The sequence below is a fragment of the Crotalus tigris genome, unplaced genomic scaffold, assembly GCF_016545835.1.
Source record: "Crotalus tigris isolate CLP2741 ecotype Arizona unplaced genomic scaffold, ASM1654583v1 scf7180000017666.27876245, whole genome shotgun sequence".
NCBI lineage: Eukaryota > Metazoa > Chordata > Lepidosauria > Squamata > Viperidae > Crotalus > Crotalus tigris.
This window is the reverse complement of record NW_024096551.1, coordinates 3,027,965-3,044,450: the sequence shown is the minus strand read 5'-3', so window position 1 is coordinate 3,044,450 and position 16,486 is coordinate 3,027,965. Positions and strand designations below refer to the sequence as shown.

The window sequence follows — 16,486 nt, the reverse complement described above, 5'->3', positions numbered from 1 at the left end:
TTATAGTTTTAATTATCCTGGTGCTCATTTTATTTTAAACATATATATGTATGTATGTCTTTGGTTATTCGGGTTTTCTCCCGCGTAAAATTGGAAGTGTCTTGGCGACGTTTCGACGAAGTCCCATTCGTCATCTTCAGGCTGGTGTTTTCAACTTCGTGCTTCGAGGAGCATGTTCTTCGTTGCTTCGTTGCTCCTCGAAGCACAAAGCTGAAAACACCAGCCTGAAGATGACAAATGGGACTTTGTCGAAACGTCGCCAAGACACTTCCAATTTTACGCGGGAGAAAACTCGAATAACCAAAGACCTACATACAAACACCCGCGAAAACCTCAGAAAACACACACATACACACATATATACAAACATTTTCTGTTTTTGAGCCTTACATTCTGTCAATTTGTTAATAACTTCATTTGTCAAATTCCAGCTGAAAAGCCCAACAAAGTAAAACATTGGAGTCATAGCAATCTCTAATGTAAACTTTTTAATTAGGCATAGCATACCGGTAGATAGAAGTAAAGCTAGCTCTGGCAATATGGGGGGGGGGGAACAGATAATTAAAAGAGTGAAACTTTCCCTCCCTCTCTGACCGTTTAGGTCACATTGTCCAATTAATCTCCTAGCAGTTGTTATGAGAAGAAAGCTTTGGCTCACCAAAACATTTCTTCAGCAACTTCGCTCTCACACTGATAGGGAACACCTGTGGATTCCAAGTTCTCCCTTCCCCTCTTGCAACGGTAGGCAAGCTAGAAGCAATATGGCAGTCTTAATAAAATAAATCTTCGTAGCTTGACATCATTAACACTGATGTTTCTTGTGTAATTTTATCCAAGGGGAAGTATAGCCAGATTTGTCAATCTATCTTCATCATAGTTGATTAAAGTCATTTTATTATTGTATTACTTTTTATTAATTTCAATACTGATTGAAAAGCTTCTTTTACATGAATCAACAGTATACAAGTTAGGAAAAGTCTTATAGTCCCACTTTAGTCATGAAAAACCAGCTGGTGACTTTTGGCCAGTCACAGTTTCTTTCAGCCCAAATCACTTCACGGGGTTGTTATGGAGAAAATAGGAGAAGGAAGTATTAGATATTTTTGCTGCATTGAGTTATTTATAAAAAATAAGAAAGACAGAATAAAAATAAGTAATAGATGGATGGATGGATCGATAAATAGATAAGCTTGGTAGAAATTCATTAAAAAATCATTTCATAATGAATCCCTGAAATTACAATACTGTACGTGTCTTTGTTTCTTTGGGATAGATTTTAGTGGCTTTTAAATGACTCCACAGATGTAAATTTTCCTCTAAAATATCTTCACAGAAAAATGTATTATAAATTTCTATTAGATTTGATAACGTCGTCTAAAGTTTTGGGTTTTTTTGCAAAAATGGATGAATAGTGAATCATAGTGAACACTGCCATTATTTAATCTATTTCTTTAGAATAAGTGCCTAACTTTTGGTTAAACAGGCAAGGCATTCAGACATTGTCCTTTTGATTTCTTTTGGCATTGCATGACTAGCATCTTTTACACTTTCTCCTGGCCTCTTCATTAAAATTTAATTCTTTTTTCTGTATTAATTACCATTTCCTTACATGTTATAGTTTGATAATAAATGGCCTTCTCCACAATTTGTGTGCACCAAGGAACAATTTTAAAACTTTCACTGCATGTTGTTCAAGGCTGATTCTGCTATTTGCAAATATTGTATCTTTTGTCAGATTAACTTTTTCCAAAACTTCACATCAGAAAAATAGATAACCCGAAACATTATTTTAGTTTTGAATGAACTATCCTGATTCTCAACAGTTTTTCTCCATTTCATAAGTATTTCTAAAACCATTAAGTTGCCAAGCGTCAATTGCACTTTTGTTATTTTATTTTTCTCAATGACAAAAAAGGATCATTTTTATTTTGAAGAACATCACTTCCTTTTTTAACCAGATTAACTCTCAAGTTGTCTGGAACTAGTCTTGGCCAAACAGTGATGTACAATAAATTAAAACATCATTCATTTTCTCTTCTTCATTAAAACCTTGGTATGTACTAGTGTTTCTTTCTTTGCTTCCCCCCCAAATTCTGTTTATTAATATTACATTTCTCCTCTCCATTATCACTGCTTATGGACTATCTTTCAGACTTGTCAAATCTTTTGTTGCTTCTAGTGTAGGTGCTTTGAATGTAGTATTTCTTCAGATTTTTTTGTTAACTATACGTGATGTTGAAGGCATTACATATTTCACAATACAGCCAGACATTGCTTCAATTACCTCATCTGTCAATCTTATTTCATCTTGGTATCATACCTCACTCATTATTCATTATTCAGCTCATTATTCAAATCTTTATTTCTCTCAGATATTGCATGAAAGTCACAGTTATTAATATTTACTGATAGTGTATATTTGGTCTTTAGATTGTTTACTGCCATAATCAGCAAAGACTTCTGGTAGTGACCAAAGTAAATTAAGGCAGCAAGAAAAATCAGCCAAGAAAACCACAAATACTTTACCTGCCCCAGAGTACACTCCATACCACCAAGGAAATCTGCTTCTTTCAGCCCATTGTGATTGCTGCTGATATCATGGACTTCAAATCGTAGCCTCTGCACTTCTTCAAAATAAAAATCCACTGTGAATAGCTTTGAGAAGACAGGGTTTATGCAAGTTCTTATGACTTCTGTCCGATCAACCTGTCAATCAAGAGAGTCAGTTATTAGGTTTTGTTAAAGTCATCTAAAACAGATTTGAAATGTAGAACACTTGTGACAAATTATTTTTAACATAATTTCTGTTGAAAGCAAAACTTTCTTTAAAAAAATAAGAAATTTTAAAGGATAAGAATCATTCTAATAATACACATAGACTAAAGAAACAGTTTTGGTAGATAATTTAAGAGGGACAGAACAAACGGTATCAACTATAGCAATCATTAATATCTCTAGCTAAGTTAACAACCTCACATGAGCTTCTGTTTCTAGTACAGGGTAGATTAGGAATGAACTTGTATTTATTGTTACATGTTTTGACAGAGAGAAGAGTAAACAAATCCAGTCTGGGTCTGTAACAGTTTTATGTCTTCCCTTCATGACTGGTTTCTGTCCATAGCCATGAATAACCTAGGTTGAATTTATACCTGCTCAAGAAGGAATATGAGAGCGTAAAACAGAATATGGTGGCTCTCACTCAGTGATTTGCATCTGTAGAAATTCCAGAGATTATAGAAACCAAATACAATATAGCTCTCCTTGGCCTGAAACTAGAGTTATAAGCCATCTGGCAAAATAAGAACATGTCCTCCTTAATGTCCTCAGGTTCTCTATCTGGCAGACGTAGCCTTAAAATCAAATATTGTTTGGGTTTTTAACAATAAGATATCTCTCTACTGCACAGTATTTTCCTAATAAGTGCTGATGCAAAGATTAACAAGCTTTCTCCGTGACTTTAATTACTTGATTAGTACTCTTTTGGTTTATACTGCTGCCTAAAATTGACAAGACCTTAATCATATATATGCTGAAGGCTTTTGCCTCCTAATCAGCAAATCCCTGCAATTGAAAAACCAGTCTTTCTGATGCTGAAAAAAATAATTTCATATACATGTAAGCCAAAGTACTTTTTTTGCACCATTTCCCTGTAATTTTTTTCATGAATGTTAAATAGTATATTCCCCCCCCCTTTCCAATTGTCAGTGTCTTGTTCAGATATCTGATAATCTTACCAGAGACCTCTGAAAAGGCAATCTGAATTAAGGAGTTTTTCTGCTAGTTATAAATTTGGATTGTCTAATAACTTTAGTAATGTGAAAATAAAAATATGGTCCCAATGAACACGTTTTCTAGTACTGATAGTGCAAACCTATGTATTCCACTATATTCAATGGGCTTTATTTCCTATGAAGAATAGTCAGCACTGCTGTTCCAATGACATGTAAAGCAGTTTTTACTTATTGAAATATGTAGTTATGCCATTGTCAGCTCCTAAGTATTGATTACATTCAGGAAGCCTATGAAAGAAAATATTGCCACTGCAAAAGGAAACAAAGCAATATTATTTATAGGACAAGGGGAAATTAGTATGAAAAAACATTGGAAGAAAAAAATAACCTATGAATTTGCAATACAAACATAAAGCAATTTACACTTCACTCCAAAGGCCAAGACTACGTATGTTTTTATTAACTATGTTTTCACACCATTTCATCTCCATGCCACAAATGCAAAGCCATTGAAAAAAGGTCACACAGAGTTTTTGTTTTTGCATTAACTGATGTTTGAAAATAGCAACCAGTAACTAATATGAAATTAACCTTTTCCAAATATAGCTGGAATATTGTGTTGGAGCTACTTTGTCCTAGCACTAATTTAATCTGTAAATTAAACTATATGATTAAGTTCATGTAAAGACACTAAGATATGCATATCTATAGTATATCTGCCATTACAAACTGAATGTGACTGATGAGCTATTGCATATGTTGAATATGATCTCTATCTCAAGTGAGTTTCATATTTGCCTTTTAGAAGAGCACAAACAAAAATAAATATGAAATTATTTGTGTACATTTTAAGAGAACATGTAGTTTTATACATTTTTATGTGCCCTGTATATAAAGCCTATTTCTATTCCTTCTGCTAATGTCAGACTCATGATTTTTTAAAAATACTATTGTTGCATGAAGAATCATAGGCTTTTTATAAGATCTCAGTGTTATATATTTTGGTTTATCAGTAGATCTAAGAGACAGAGAAGAAAATGTAAATTTACAACATTTATTTTCTTAACTAAAAATTCATCCTGCATGCACATTCATAGCATCACATCTTCCACCCACATACTAATCCCTTTTTAAAAAAGAATCATTTTTATTCTTTTGGGAGGTAAAAGTAAGTAAAATACCTGAAAACCTTGTATAGCCACTAGAAAGAACCATATAATACTAAAACAATTAGTAAAAAAGCATTAAACCAAACCCAAAAGAAATGAAAAAATGATCCTTAATAGAATCGAACTTTTAGAAATATATAGCCAAAGGTTAGACATAAAAACTGCTATGCCCTTAGGCCAGTGGTGGGGAACTTATGGCATGCGTGCCAGAGGCGGCACTCAGAGCCCTCTCCGTGGGCAGACGTGCCATGCCCCGGAAATGGCAACCATCCCTCTTCAACCAGCCACCTGCTAACTTGCTGAGGTCCCATGTGGCCGGATGCATCCCAGCATGGGTGTTTTCCCTCTCCCCCCTCCCATCCCTCCTGGCCTCATATACTCTCCTTTTCCCGGGCACAACCCACTGCATCGCCTCCTCAGCTATCGGCCAGCCATCTAGCTCAGAGGTGGACTGCTGGCGGTGGGCTGCGTAGCCCCAGAGTGCGCTGCTGATGGACACTGTTGGCACCCATGCGCTCGATGGCCTCTGTGTGTGTGGGCTGATGGTGTCAGGTAGCAGTTGCCCCGGCCCCTGCCTTGCCTTGCCCTGCGACAATGGCACCCCCGGCCTGCCTCGCCTCGCCTCACCCTGCAGGACGAGCCTCCTGCCCACCGCTCCACCTGCCAGAGACCCCCTGGATCTCCCCCAACCCTGCCCAACCCCCACAAGTGTCCCTCCCCACAAGCAACATCAAGGTGACCATGCCCACCTTGGCCACACCCACCTAGTCTCCCATGACCGCCACAGCCACGCCTAACTGGCACCCGGCGATAAATAAGTGGGGTTTGGGTTGCAGTTTGGGCACTTGGTCTCTAAAAGGTTTGCCATCACTGCCTTAGGCCATATTGATTGACAGCATCACCTTCCACCATTGTAAAGATTTGCTTTTTTAAAGTAGGCTTTGTTTTGGAAGAAGGAATGGCACTGGTACCTCCTAAGCTTTGGCACCCTAGGCAGTTCCAACTCAAACCTAAAGATGGCTCTGCTGACATGCACAGTAAACTATAGAATGATGTATGTTTTTGAAAATTCATATATTCCACTTAAGTCTTTCATTCCCATGTACGCAAGCCTACTCTTCCCTCTCATTTTAAAATTGTGCTGAAAAGATTTTTACTTCTCTGAATTGTTCTCGAATGTAATCACTCAATGTTTTTGAAAGAAGGGCCTTTCAAGTACATTGGAATGACAACTTTAGAAAAGTTCACAATTTCCTAGATCTAATTTTTAAATGAACCAAGTTAAAATATTTGAGGATAAAACTTTGTGCAATTTTACAGAGAGGGATTGACTGAAATTTAGTTTATAAGATTTCTGAATTTAATTTTTTATTTTTCAATTAATGTACTTTTTTAGTGCTAATAACATAAGCATATCTTTGAAACAATTCCATTTTAACTTGACTGATTAATATATTTGTGATTTAGGATTATCTCAGGCTGACATATAAAGAATATAGTCTTTGTTGAAATGTAGTTTATTTATTCCTGCCTGTTTTTACTGCCACTTAAATTTTGAAATCTAGGAAGAGTCAAATTTCCTTAAAGTAGTTGGGATATCATAATTATGCCATACCATTTCAATGAATTTGATATTTTTCAAATTTCTGTTTAAAGAGAGACCTTCCTAATGCCTTAAGTTCAGTTACAGGTGACAAAAACATACCAACTAATTTTTTTTACACTGAGGAGTTGAGTAGAGCTGTGAAAATCCTTCAAGAGAGGTATTTCAGAATGTATACAAGCTTTTCAATGCATCTCTTTGAATAGTTAAAGCAATCAACTTATTTTCCAAATTAATGCAGCTGTTTCACGAGAGCAGTTCCTGGTTGTCTCCTCATGTGTGTGTGTGTACACAACTGTTTCATTGGAAAAAAAAAACTCTATTTATTTAAAAGGATTTTAAACTTTTGCCCTTTCTGCCCAAGTTTCCCCAGGCAGAAACTGGGCATACCAGCTTTGTAGACATGCAGATTTGATAATCCTATTCAGAAAGACTGGGCCACCTATTCATAAGCAAAATGCCTTCAGCCACAGCCCCAGGGAAGCAAAACATGACCTTTAGGACATAATAGGATTAACAACCTCAAACAGGAACAACTCCAAACACAACCCCCCCAAAAGGTATAAAAACCTACTCACTCCCACCTCCATTTTGTTAGCCATCCCAGAAACATGCTGTGTCACTGAAGTTTCTGGCAACTCAATAAACAGAACCTTCTTTCCAAACAGCCTTTTGTTTATTTCCGGCTTGGACTAGAGTCAAGACTTCAATAGAATGTGCAGCAAATCAAAACCTTCTCTGAAAGGTTGTTTTAAATTATCATATCATACAAAGCTAAAATACCAAAGTCCTAGATAAATGTGTTGAAACAATAACCTTCAGCACCAGGAAAATCTCCTGAAGCATAATCCAAAACTGGGTCTTTACAACAGCGGAAATATGTTGTAATTTCAATACAAAACCTGAGGAAGAGGACATAGGGCAGTCTCCAAAGAGAATTATCTCTCCTCTGACACTTTGATAGGAGACCACTAGGGAGTACCAATGCTATAGACTAGAACAGGAAGTTGAAAAGCATCCCAGAGGAAAGCAATTTTAAATCACTTCTGCACTGTTGCTAAGAAAATTGCATGGCTGAAGTCACCAGAGAATAAATTTATTCTGATGGGAAAATGATCTTTTATGGCAGTGTTTCTTATCTCTGCAACTTTAAGATGTGTGGGATTAAACTCCCTCAGCCAGTATGCTGGCTTGGGAATTCAGAGAGTTGAAGTCCATACATTTTAATGTTGCTGGAATCGAGAAATACTGTGCTAAGCTATTTAAGTTATATAGAAGTTATATTCCACAGAGTGCCAACTGCGTCCCTCACTGATCACACCACACTGTCCTCCATATTTAATGCTTTTCACATCCAGTCAAAATCCCATCTGAATGCTGCTTTCCACAAGAGACAGGACAAAACAAAGGATTGTTTTGTTTTGTTTGCAATAGTATAAAATATGCACAAATAAAGGAATAATAGGTTTGGATTTAAGCAATCCCCGCAACACAGCAATAATCAGAGCTTGCAATTGTAGTGCAATTAGTTGCTAAAAATATGTGACCTTTCCCACACTTTGTAGTTATGAGATATATACTTTGTGCTCGTATTACATTATAGTGTTTTTAATGCCCTTAATGAGTAGTAATTGCATATTGGAAAATTACTGTCGCTGTAGTGCTCACATAAAAAAAGTGATTCCTGCCAAGGAGTGCAATATCCAGCAGTGAGAAGAAGAGTTCAAGCATACTTGCATTTTCAAAGGAAGGCAAGTTCTATATATAGATTGGTCCACGCATAGCAATAACATAGATGCTATGTGATGTGAGTGTGAAACTATGCACAATGGCTTAATTGGCATGTGGACCAGACTCTCTTTGAGTTATTCAAAACCATAGTTTTAAAACTATGATTTAGTATTATTTATGAGCCTAGCCACAGAGATTACTGGAGAGCAATATAATGATTGTTGATTGGATTTTTGTTGAGTGTTTTGACCTTGTGAAAATATAAGACTGAAATCTGGACTACTCAGACAATATCATCCTGGTGCTTTTTTATAGTCTAGCATAAATTTATTGCCAATACAATAGCAACTTCAAGCTCAAAGCATTCAACTTGCTGTTAGAATGGAAATTGCAGAGAAAGAGAGGAGGAAATGATATGAGAACAGAACAGAATAACAGAGTTGGAAGGAACCTTGGAGGTCTTCCAGTCCAACCCCCCTAACCCTATACCATTTCAGACAGATAGTTGTATAATCTCTTCTTAAAAACTCCCAGTGTTGGAGCATTCACATCTTCTGGAAGCAGGTTGTTCCACTGATTAATTGTTCTAACTGTCAGGAAATTTCTCCTTAGTTCTAGGTTGTTTTTCTCCTCAATTAGTTTCCATCCGTTGCTTCTTGTCCTGCCTTCAGGTGCTTTGGAAAATAGCTTGACTCCCTCTTCTTTGTGGCAATCCCTGAAATATTGGAACACTGTTATCATGTCATCCCTGGTCCTTCTCTTCATTAAACTAGACATACCCAATTCCTGCAACCGTTCTTTATATGTTTTAGCCTCCAGTCTCCTAATCAAGTTTGTTGCTCTTCTCTGCCCTCTTTCTAAAATCTCAACATCTTTTTTACATTGTGATGATCAAAACTGGATGCAGTACTCTAAGTGGTCTTACCAAGGCATTGTAATGTGGTATTAATACTTCATGTGATCTTGATTCTATTCCTGTTAATGCAACCTAGCACTGTGTTGGCTTTTTTAGCAACTGCAGTACACTGCTGGATCATATTTAAGTGATTGTCCACTCCAAGATCCCTCGCACAGTTACTAATATTGAGCCGGGTACCACCTATACTATACCTGTATATTTGGTTTATCTTCCCTAAATGTAGAATCTTACTTTTTTCACCACTGAATTTCATTTTGTTAGATAGGGCCCAATGTTCTTTTGTCAAGATCCTTCTGTATCTTAAGCCTATCTTCTGGAGTGATGGCTATTCCTATCAGCTTGATGTCATCTGCAAATCCCCATCTATCCTCTCATCCAAATCATTGATGAAGATGTTGAAAAGTACTGGGCCTAAAACAGAGCTTTGGGATGCCCCAGTGCATATTTCCCTCCATGTAGATGGAGTTCCACTGAGGACTACACATTGAGTGCGGTTGGTCAACCAGTTAGGAATCCATCTGGTGGTGATGCTGTCTAACCCACATTTTTCCCACATATAATAAGATTGTAAGAAATTGTAAAAAAGGATGAAATTGTAAATGGTATGGCTATTATATTATTATTATTGTTGTTGTTGTTGTTGTTATTATTATTATTATTATTTAAATAGATAGCCACTTGCCACATAATAGCCCAGACTTAATGGTTGTCAATAAAAAATATTCTGTCTAGTGGACGAGGCAATATCGGGAGACAGCAGAATAGAAAAGAAAGAATTGGAGAAGATAGCAAAACACAAAGACCAAGCAAACAGAAATAGAATAATTGTATCAAAAAAAGAGCAAAAATAATACCAATAGTAATAGGTACCTTGGGTGCAATCCAACAATAACTAAAACATCACTGGAACACCATTGGCACTGACAAATTCACCATGAATCAGGCAACTTTATTTGGAACAGCCAACATTCAGTTGCCTTTTGAAAAAGCACCTAAAGTTTTGCTTTAGCCTTACTGAAATCAGTGGAACAAATCCATAAAAAATAACTTGCTGACTGATTTCAGAGATAAATAACCAATTTAGCCCAGTTCTGCGAATAGCACAGATAATAACAGATGATTACATTTAGTCAAAATACTATTTCCACATTAATAGGAATGTATATAGGGATAGGTGTATTATTCTTATGTGTGGAATAAACAATAGTTTCAAACCAAAAAATAGTACTTAAAAAAATATTCTATAAAAAGAACAATAAATTGGTCAAAAGGAACTTCTGGGGAAGATTTGAAAGGGTAGAAAACTCAAGAAAAATAGAAAAGAGGAGGCAATTATATCAAGTGATTCTATGAATATGAACATAATGAATACTTTAAGTTGGTAATTATAGTACCTATAATAATTGTTTAAAGAAAAGAGGATATGTGTGTATGTATCTGTATATAATGTGTACCCACATACGCTCATACACACATACACAATATACCAAATAGAGTCACTATGAGAAATGGGCGGCTATATAAATAAGTGCAGAAAAGTACCCACATTTGAATTATGCTCTGGATTTTACTGTACTCAGAATTTCAGCTACTTACTGTAAAGCTGCAGCTTGGAAAGGTGACTCAGAATCCTAAGAATTTTTTGGAACCCCCTTTCCAAGAGTAGTCCAAGGAATATCTTGGTATCAACAGTGACTTGAAGATGCATACAAATACATATATGAAATTAATTAAAATAATGTGTGTGTGTGTGTTGTATTAATACATATATACTCCTTAGAAAGTATACATAATTCTTTATGGCTATTCTATGCTATTTTCAAAGTCTATTCTATTTGGGGAAAAAATAACATAACTTCAATTTTGGATGTAGTTAAGCAATGGAGAAGAGGTAAGCATATATGTACCAAATTTTGAAAATGGATTGTCTATAATTATTTAAGTTCTATTCTGAAGAAATCTCAGCAATTTAGATTAATTAAAATTAGAAATTTAGAGCTTGAAAGCCTAGGATTTTGTCTTATATTGAGAAACAACATGGTACCAGCTGTGTCACCTGAAAAATGAAAGAGTTCCACTATGCCAGCAGTATAGCAACATTTGAAGTTCAGAAACTCATTAAGCTTCAAATTTGTAGACACATTTCGAAGGAGAATCCATAATCACACTTTCAAAAGTATATCAGCAATAGAATTTAGAATAAATAAAATATTTCGTGCTCTGATCAATTTTTTTTTCAAATGAGCTATAAAGGGAACTGAACTTTAGCTAAAAAACCCGAACTGTTTCAACTTCTATCATGAAATATTACACTATATCTTTAATGCCACAACCATTGGTCTACCACCTGTCTGCAGTTAAAGATGTTAAGGCCAGAACAGATATTCTTAGGCATATTTAAGTAACCATGGCAGCCTTTTAAATATTAAGTCCCTGTTTTCAGACCCTTACTTTTAAATAGTTCAAAAGATTGCATATGACACAAATGAAGTCATTTACTTGATTTGTGTTGCACAAGTGTTTGATTTTGTTTAAAAGCAACTGCCACCATATGAAAATATTGCCATCATGTTGTCACCATGTCTAGAAGGAAAGAATGTTCTTTTCATAAAGTACAATGAGGCTATTATTATGCAGATTTTTATTTGATCTTTATTTGATTATGAAAAGAAGTGAAACCTCATTACATTGTTCACATAATTTGCAATTTAATGAACTGCCTATAAATAGCAATGTAGTTAAGCATTTAATGCTGCTTAACACACTTGGATAACCAAAGCATTACTAATATTATTTTCAGAGATGGATTGATGAATTGTATCAATTGATAAAGATCCAGGGTAGCTATTAATTTAAGAAATACTATTTGCTAATGACACATTCTTAATGAAACATTTATTAATTCACTTTCAATTGAATAATCCAATGGCAAATCAATTATGCCAATAAGGCATGACAATTTTGTAATTATGTAAGATATAATATGATTGGCCACAATTTCCTCCATTCTTTCTGAGACAAAGGAAAGTTTAGAAATCAACCACTCTATTCACAGTACAATATTTCCTGAGATACAGGAACCAGACTAATGTATTGACCTAACTGAAAAATAGCATCTGTTGAATCCTATTCCATTTTTAATTAGGCATCTAAGAGCATTAACCTCTGCATCTGTGATGTTGCTATTGCTATGCAATACCCTATTTGTCTATCATAGAAGGAGTCATGCTAAAAATGTGCATGCTATTATGAGCACTATTTCCCTCACTCTAAGCCTTTATTCCTTGATGTTCTCACTCTCCTGACATACGTTAGGTCAGGAACTTACAATCTTAGAAATAGATAGAATTTACATTTAGACTTTCAGAGAAAGAATTAGTGGACTGAAAACAAAGCCAATTACCATGATGAAAAATGAAGAGCCAGCAAATAGGCCAGCTCTTCAAACATCTCCAGACAAAAAGACATTGCTCAAAAGTCAGCCCCTGACCATATCATAAGACATGATCAACATCACTCACTGATGAGTTTACAAAATGTTATTAATGGTTTTATACTACAACATTTCCTGGGATACAGGAACCAGGTTAATGTATTGACCTAATTGGAAAATAACAAAGGTTCTGAAAAAGTGACACAAATAGGCAGAGTTTTCTATGATAGAATCTGTGCTGCATTGTTCAGTTCCATATTGGGATTGCCAGTCATCCTGTAGAAAATGGCACAGTAATTGATACAGACAAAAAATGTGTTATCTTGTTTCAAATTGAAAGACGGCCGGTGCAGCAGATTTCACTAGGGATAGCATGTAGCTAATGAAAAAAGTACAAAACAAAACGAAACAACACCAGACATTTAAACAACATTTTTATCAATCTTCCCCACCCATATCCATTCTTTTATACCATTTCTTCTAAATAATATTTTTTTATTATTTCTTCTACCCTTTTTTTCTCTGTCATCAATCAAAAGCAGATGAAACTAAGCATTTGGCATATCTACTGGTACTTACAATCAAGTGAAACAAAATCAAGTGAACAAAAATGAAAAGTGATTAAATTTGAATTACTTTTTGTTACTTCTGTACTTAGCATTTTTAAAAGCACCACTAAAAATCATATATCAACAAGAAATTTGGAATTAGTATGGAATTCAGAAATTGGCTCTAAGCTCTAGTCTAGACCACATAGGTTTAGAATCATTGCCTGAGTTCAATCATTGGTTAAGCCATAATATGTGTTTGTTTTGTTTTGGCTTAATATGTTGTAAACCGAGACCTTATGTTTTGAAAAGAAGATTTGCAGTTTAAATCAATATATTACTGTGCACTAACAATTGTGACTTTCTAAAAAAAAAACCCCATAGTTAATATAAAGCATGACTTAGCATAATTTATTAACCAGGCAATGACTAGATGCATATATACAATAAGCTTTAACATAGTACTTTTGGAGGGCCTTATTGTCTTGTGTGAGTCCATCCATAGTAATTTATTCAACAAATCACAGTTAAACCATGACTAGGCATGTTGTATGAACACAGCTATTATCAAGAATGTTTATGTTCAGAAGGACAACATAATTAGTGCATTTAAAATACTATGCCATGAATTCAAAGAGTGCTAAGATTTGGAACTGGATTTATGTACAGTATGCTTATGATGATCATATAGGAACTGGATTTTCAAGTCAGTCACAAAACTTCAGTGAGTACTTTTTGAAAAAGTCACTGTCTGCAGCACATTCTAGTCTACCAATTTGCTATTACAATTAGAAAAAGAAGTATTGTCTTGAGTTTCTAGTTGTGGTGGTAGGGGGGAGGAATATAAATCTAACAAGCAAACAGATAAGGAACAAATGGGAGTTCCCATTTGTCCTTACTCAGCTCAGAGAACACGACCACCTAGTATTCATGCTTAGTTTTACCAGCATTCCAATGTTACTTTAATCTCCTAATGATATGAAGTGACACTCCATGTTCTCCTACTCCATAGGAAACTCACTCAATGTAACATACAAATAGAACAAAACAAAAATCAAGAAAAAAGGAAGCTCAGCCACAGCCGCATTGTTATTTTGTGGGTTTGGAGCTTTGTATCCTTTGAACTGCAGCAATTGGAGGGAAAAACAGAGCACAGGTTTGTTTTACAGATTATAGATGATAATATCCACTTCTATGGCCCTGGAGTTATTAATGGCATCTTTATACAGTGAAGTAACAAAGTTTTCTGCTATTATTACTCTCTCACTGGACAAACTCCCTCACTGGACAATTATACAGTCTTTGCCCTAATGACAGAAAGCTAAAGATTGCCTTTCAATTGATTAAATATTTAATCAATTAATTAATTCAGAAAAGGCAGACACAACCACACTTCTCTGTGCATAAATGATTCACCTGTGGAGATGGTTACCAGCATCAAATTCCTGGGTGTGCAGCTAACAAGTAGGCTGACTTGGTCACTCAACAGTGAGAAACTGGTGAAGCAGGCAAGCGCCTGCATTTTCTGTGTCGCATGAGAAAAGCACATCTTCCTTCCTCTGTCCTGGCCACTTTCTACAGGGGGACGATCGAGAGCATCCTGTCATACAGCATCACAGTCTAGTTTGGAAGCATCACTGCTTCAGACAGGAAAGCGGTGCAGAGAGTGGTGAAAATGGCTGAAAAGATCATTGGCAGTTCCCTCCCTCCCATCCAGGACATAGCACAGAAGCATTGCTTGAGCAGGGTCCGTAAGATTATCTGGGACATTACACATCCTCTTCATGACCTGTTTTCCTTGTTACCTTCTGGGAGGAGGCTTCGTGGTATCCAAAGCAGAACATCCAGATTCAATCACAGTTTCATTCCATGCAGCATTAACCTTGTGAACTCTCAAGCTTCTTCCTTCTGTTATATATTCAAGATGGACAGTATTTAATATTTATTTGCTGCATATATGTAGGGATGTGGGTCTATGCATATGTTGTTCATAGTATGTTTAGGTGTGCGTCATGTATGTGTTTCACTTTGAGAGCGGGCAACTAAATTTCATTTTTGATGTGTGCCATTGTGCCCACAGTAAAAAAATGACAATAAAGGTTATCTTATCTTATCTTATCTTTTCTTTTCTTTTCTTATCTTATCAGTCTATTTCACCAATTGAATAAACAGCAATGCAGTAAATTACTCACAGTAAATTCAGTGGAGAATTACCTACAGATAATTATGTACAGGATTTCAAATTGTTTTGGCTATCTGAACAGGAGTTATTTCATTATTTTGAATAATGCTGGTTGAATATGATTAGAAGGAAGTCATATTAGTTTTGGTTTTAATATGTTTCACTATTGTACTGGAGCCTATCAAGGAGGCAAAATTAAAATGGCATCAATCTGAATTATTAGTAAATATAGAGTTTTTTTATTTGACAGTTCAGTTGTAGATCTACAGATTTCTATATCTGCTTTTAAAAAATCAGCTTACTCTCATATTTTTAATTGAATATCTCAGTTTCGTAGTCACAATTTCAGTTGAGAGAGATATATAAAAAGATTGCTCTAGTGAATATGCAATTTTATTATTTGTCTATTTTTAGCTGTATCAGTTCTATATTATTACTTTCTTATCATTACCAGTTGTAACTCTGTTCATAGTCTGTGAATAACTTGAAAGTAGGGCAAAAACAAACAAACAAATGAACAAACTTTTACTTTTAAAAGAACAATATTTAATTAAAAGAATGCCGTGTTTGAAAGATGGATAATGAGCTGAACACAGAGATATAATTAGAAAGATTTTATTTGTGGTTGAATTCAATTCAGTATTGCAAATATGCACCTCTCACCCAAAGATTCTCTATATTTGAAGCTTGTCACAGGGATTAATATTTCTTAGACATGGATGAAAAATACTATGGATCAGTATTCCCCAAACTCATCTCCTTTGGATGTATCAGGGCAACACCTCCTAGAATTTCCTAGAATATCTGTTCCCAAATTAAGGAAGATTGCTTTAATACAGTTTAAGATGCAGATAAAAGCCACAACAACTGATGGGCAACTAGTGACAGATCTCTTTCCATAAATACATCTTCCATGCATCTTCCAGATTTTTACTCTAAATATAGGAAATTGATGGAAAACTACTTATATATATTTTTCAAAAATTATCTCATTCTCTGTATCATGTAGACAGTTCTTTGCCCAACATGGGCTGCAAGCCAATTGCTACTATAATGCTTTGTTTATTTTTAATGAAAAGGCTGTTTATGTTCTGTGTTTCCAGCTTTAAAGTAAATAAATAAAGTTGCTTTTGGATTGAGTGTAACTACTTGTAGAAGTTTTCTTTGCAA

General features: G+C 35.3%; 1 protein-coding gene across 6 annotated transcripts in view; it reads right to left on the bottom strand.

Moving 5' to 3' along the window:
• The window catches only part of CPNE4 (copine 4), a 241,192-nt gene that overhangs the window by 91,552 nt on the left and 133,154 nt on the right, over nucleotides 1-16,486 (bottom strand). For 4 of the 6 annotated variants that reach the window (XM_039336215.1, XM_039336212.1, XM_039336214.1 and 1 more), the window contains exon 3: nucleotides 2,527-2,706. In XM_039336215.1, coding sequence (XP_039192149.1) covers nucleotides 2,527-2,706 — 180 coding nt within the window. Of the gene's footprint in view, nucleotides 1-2,526; nucleotides 2,707-7,081; nucleotides 7,412-16,486 lie in introns of those variants that run through there. The other 2 variants (XM_039336217.1, XM_039336218.1) reach the window with 2 other exon arrangements.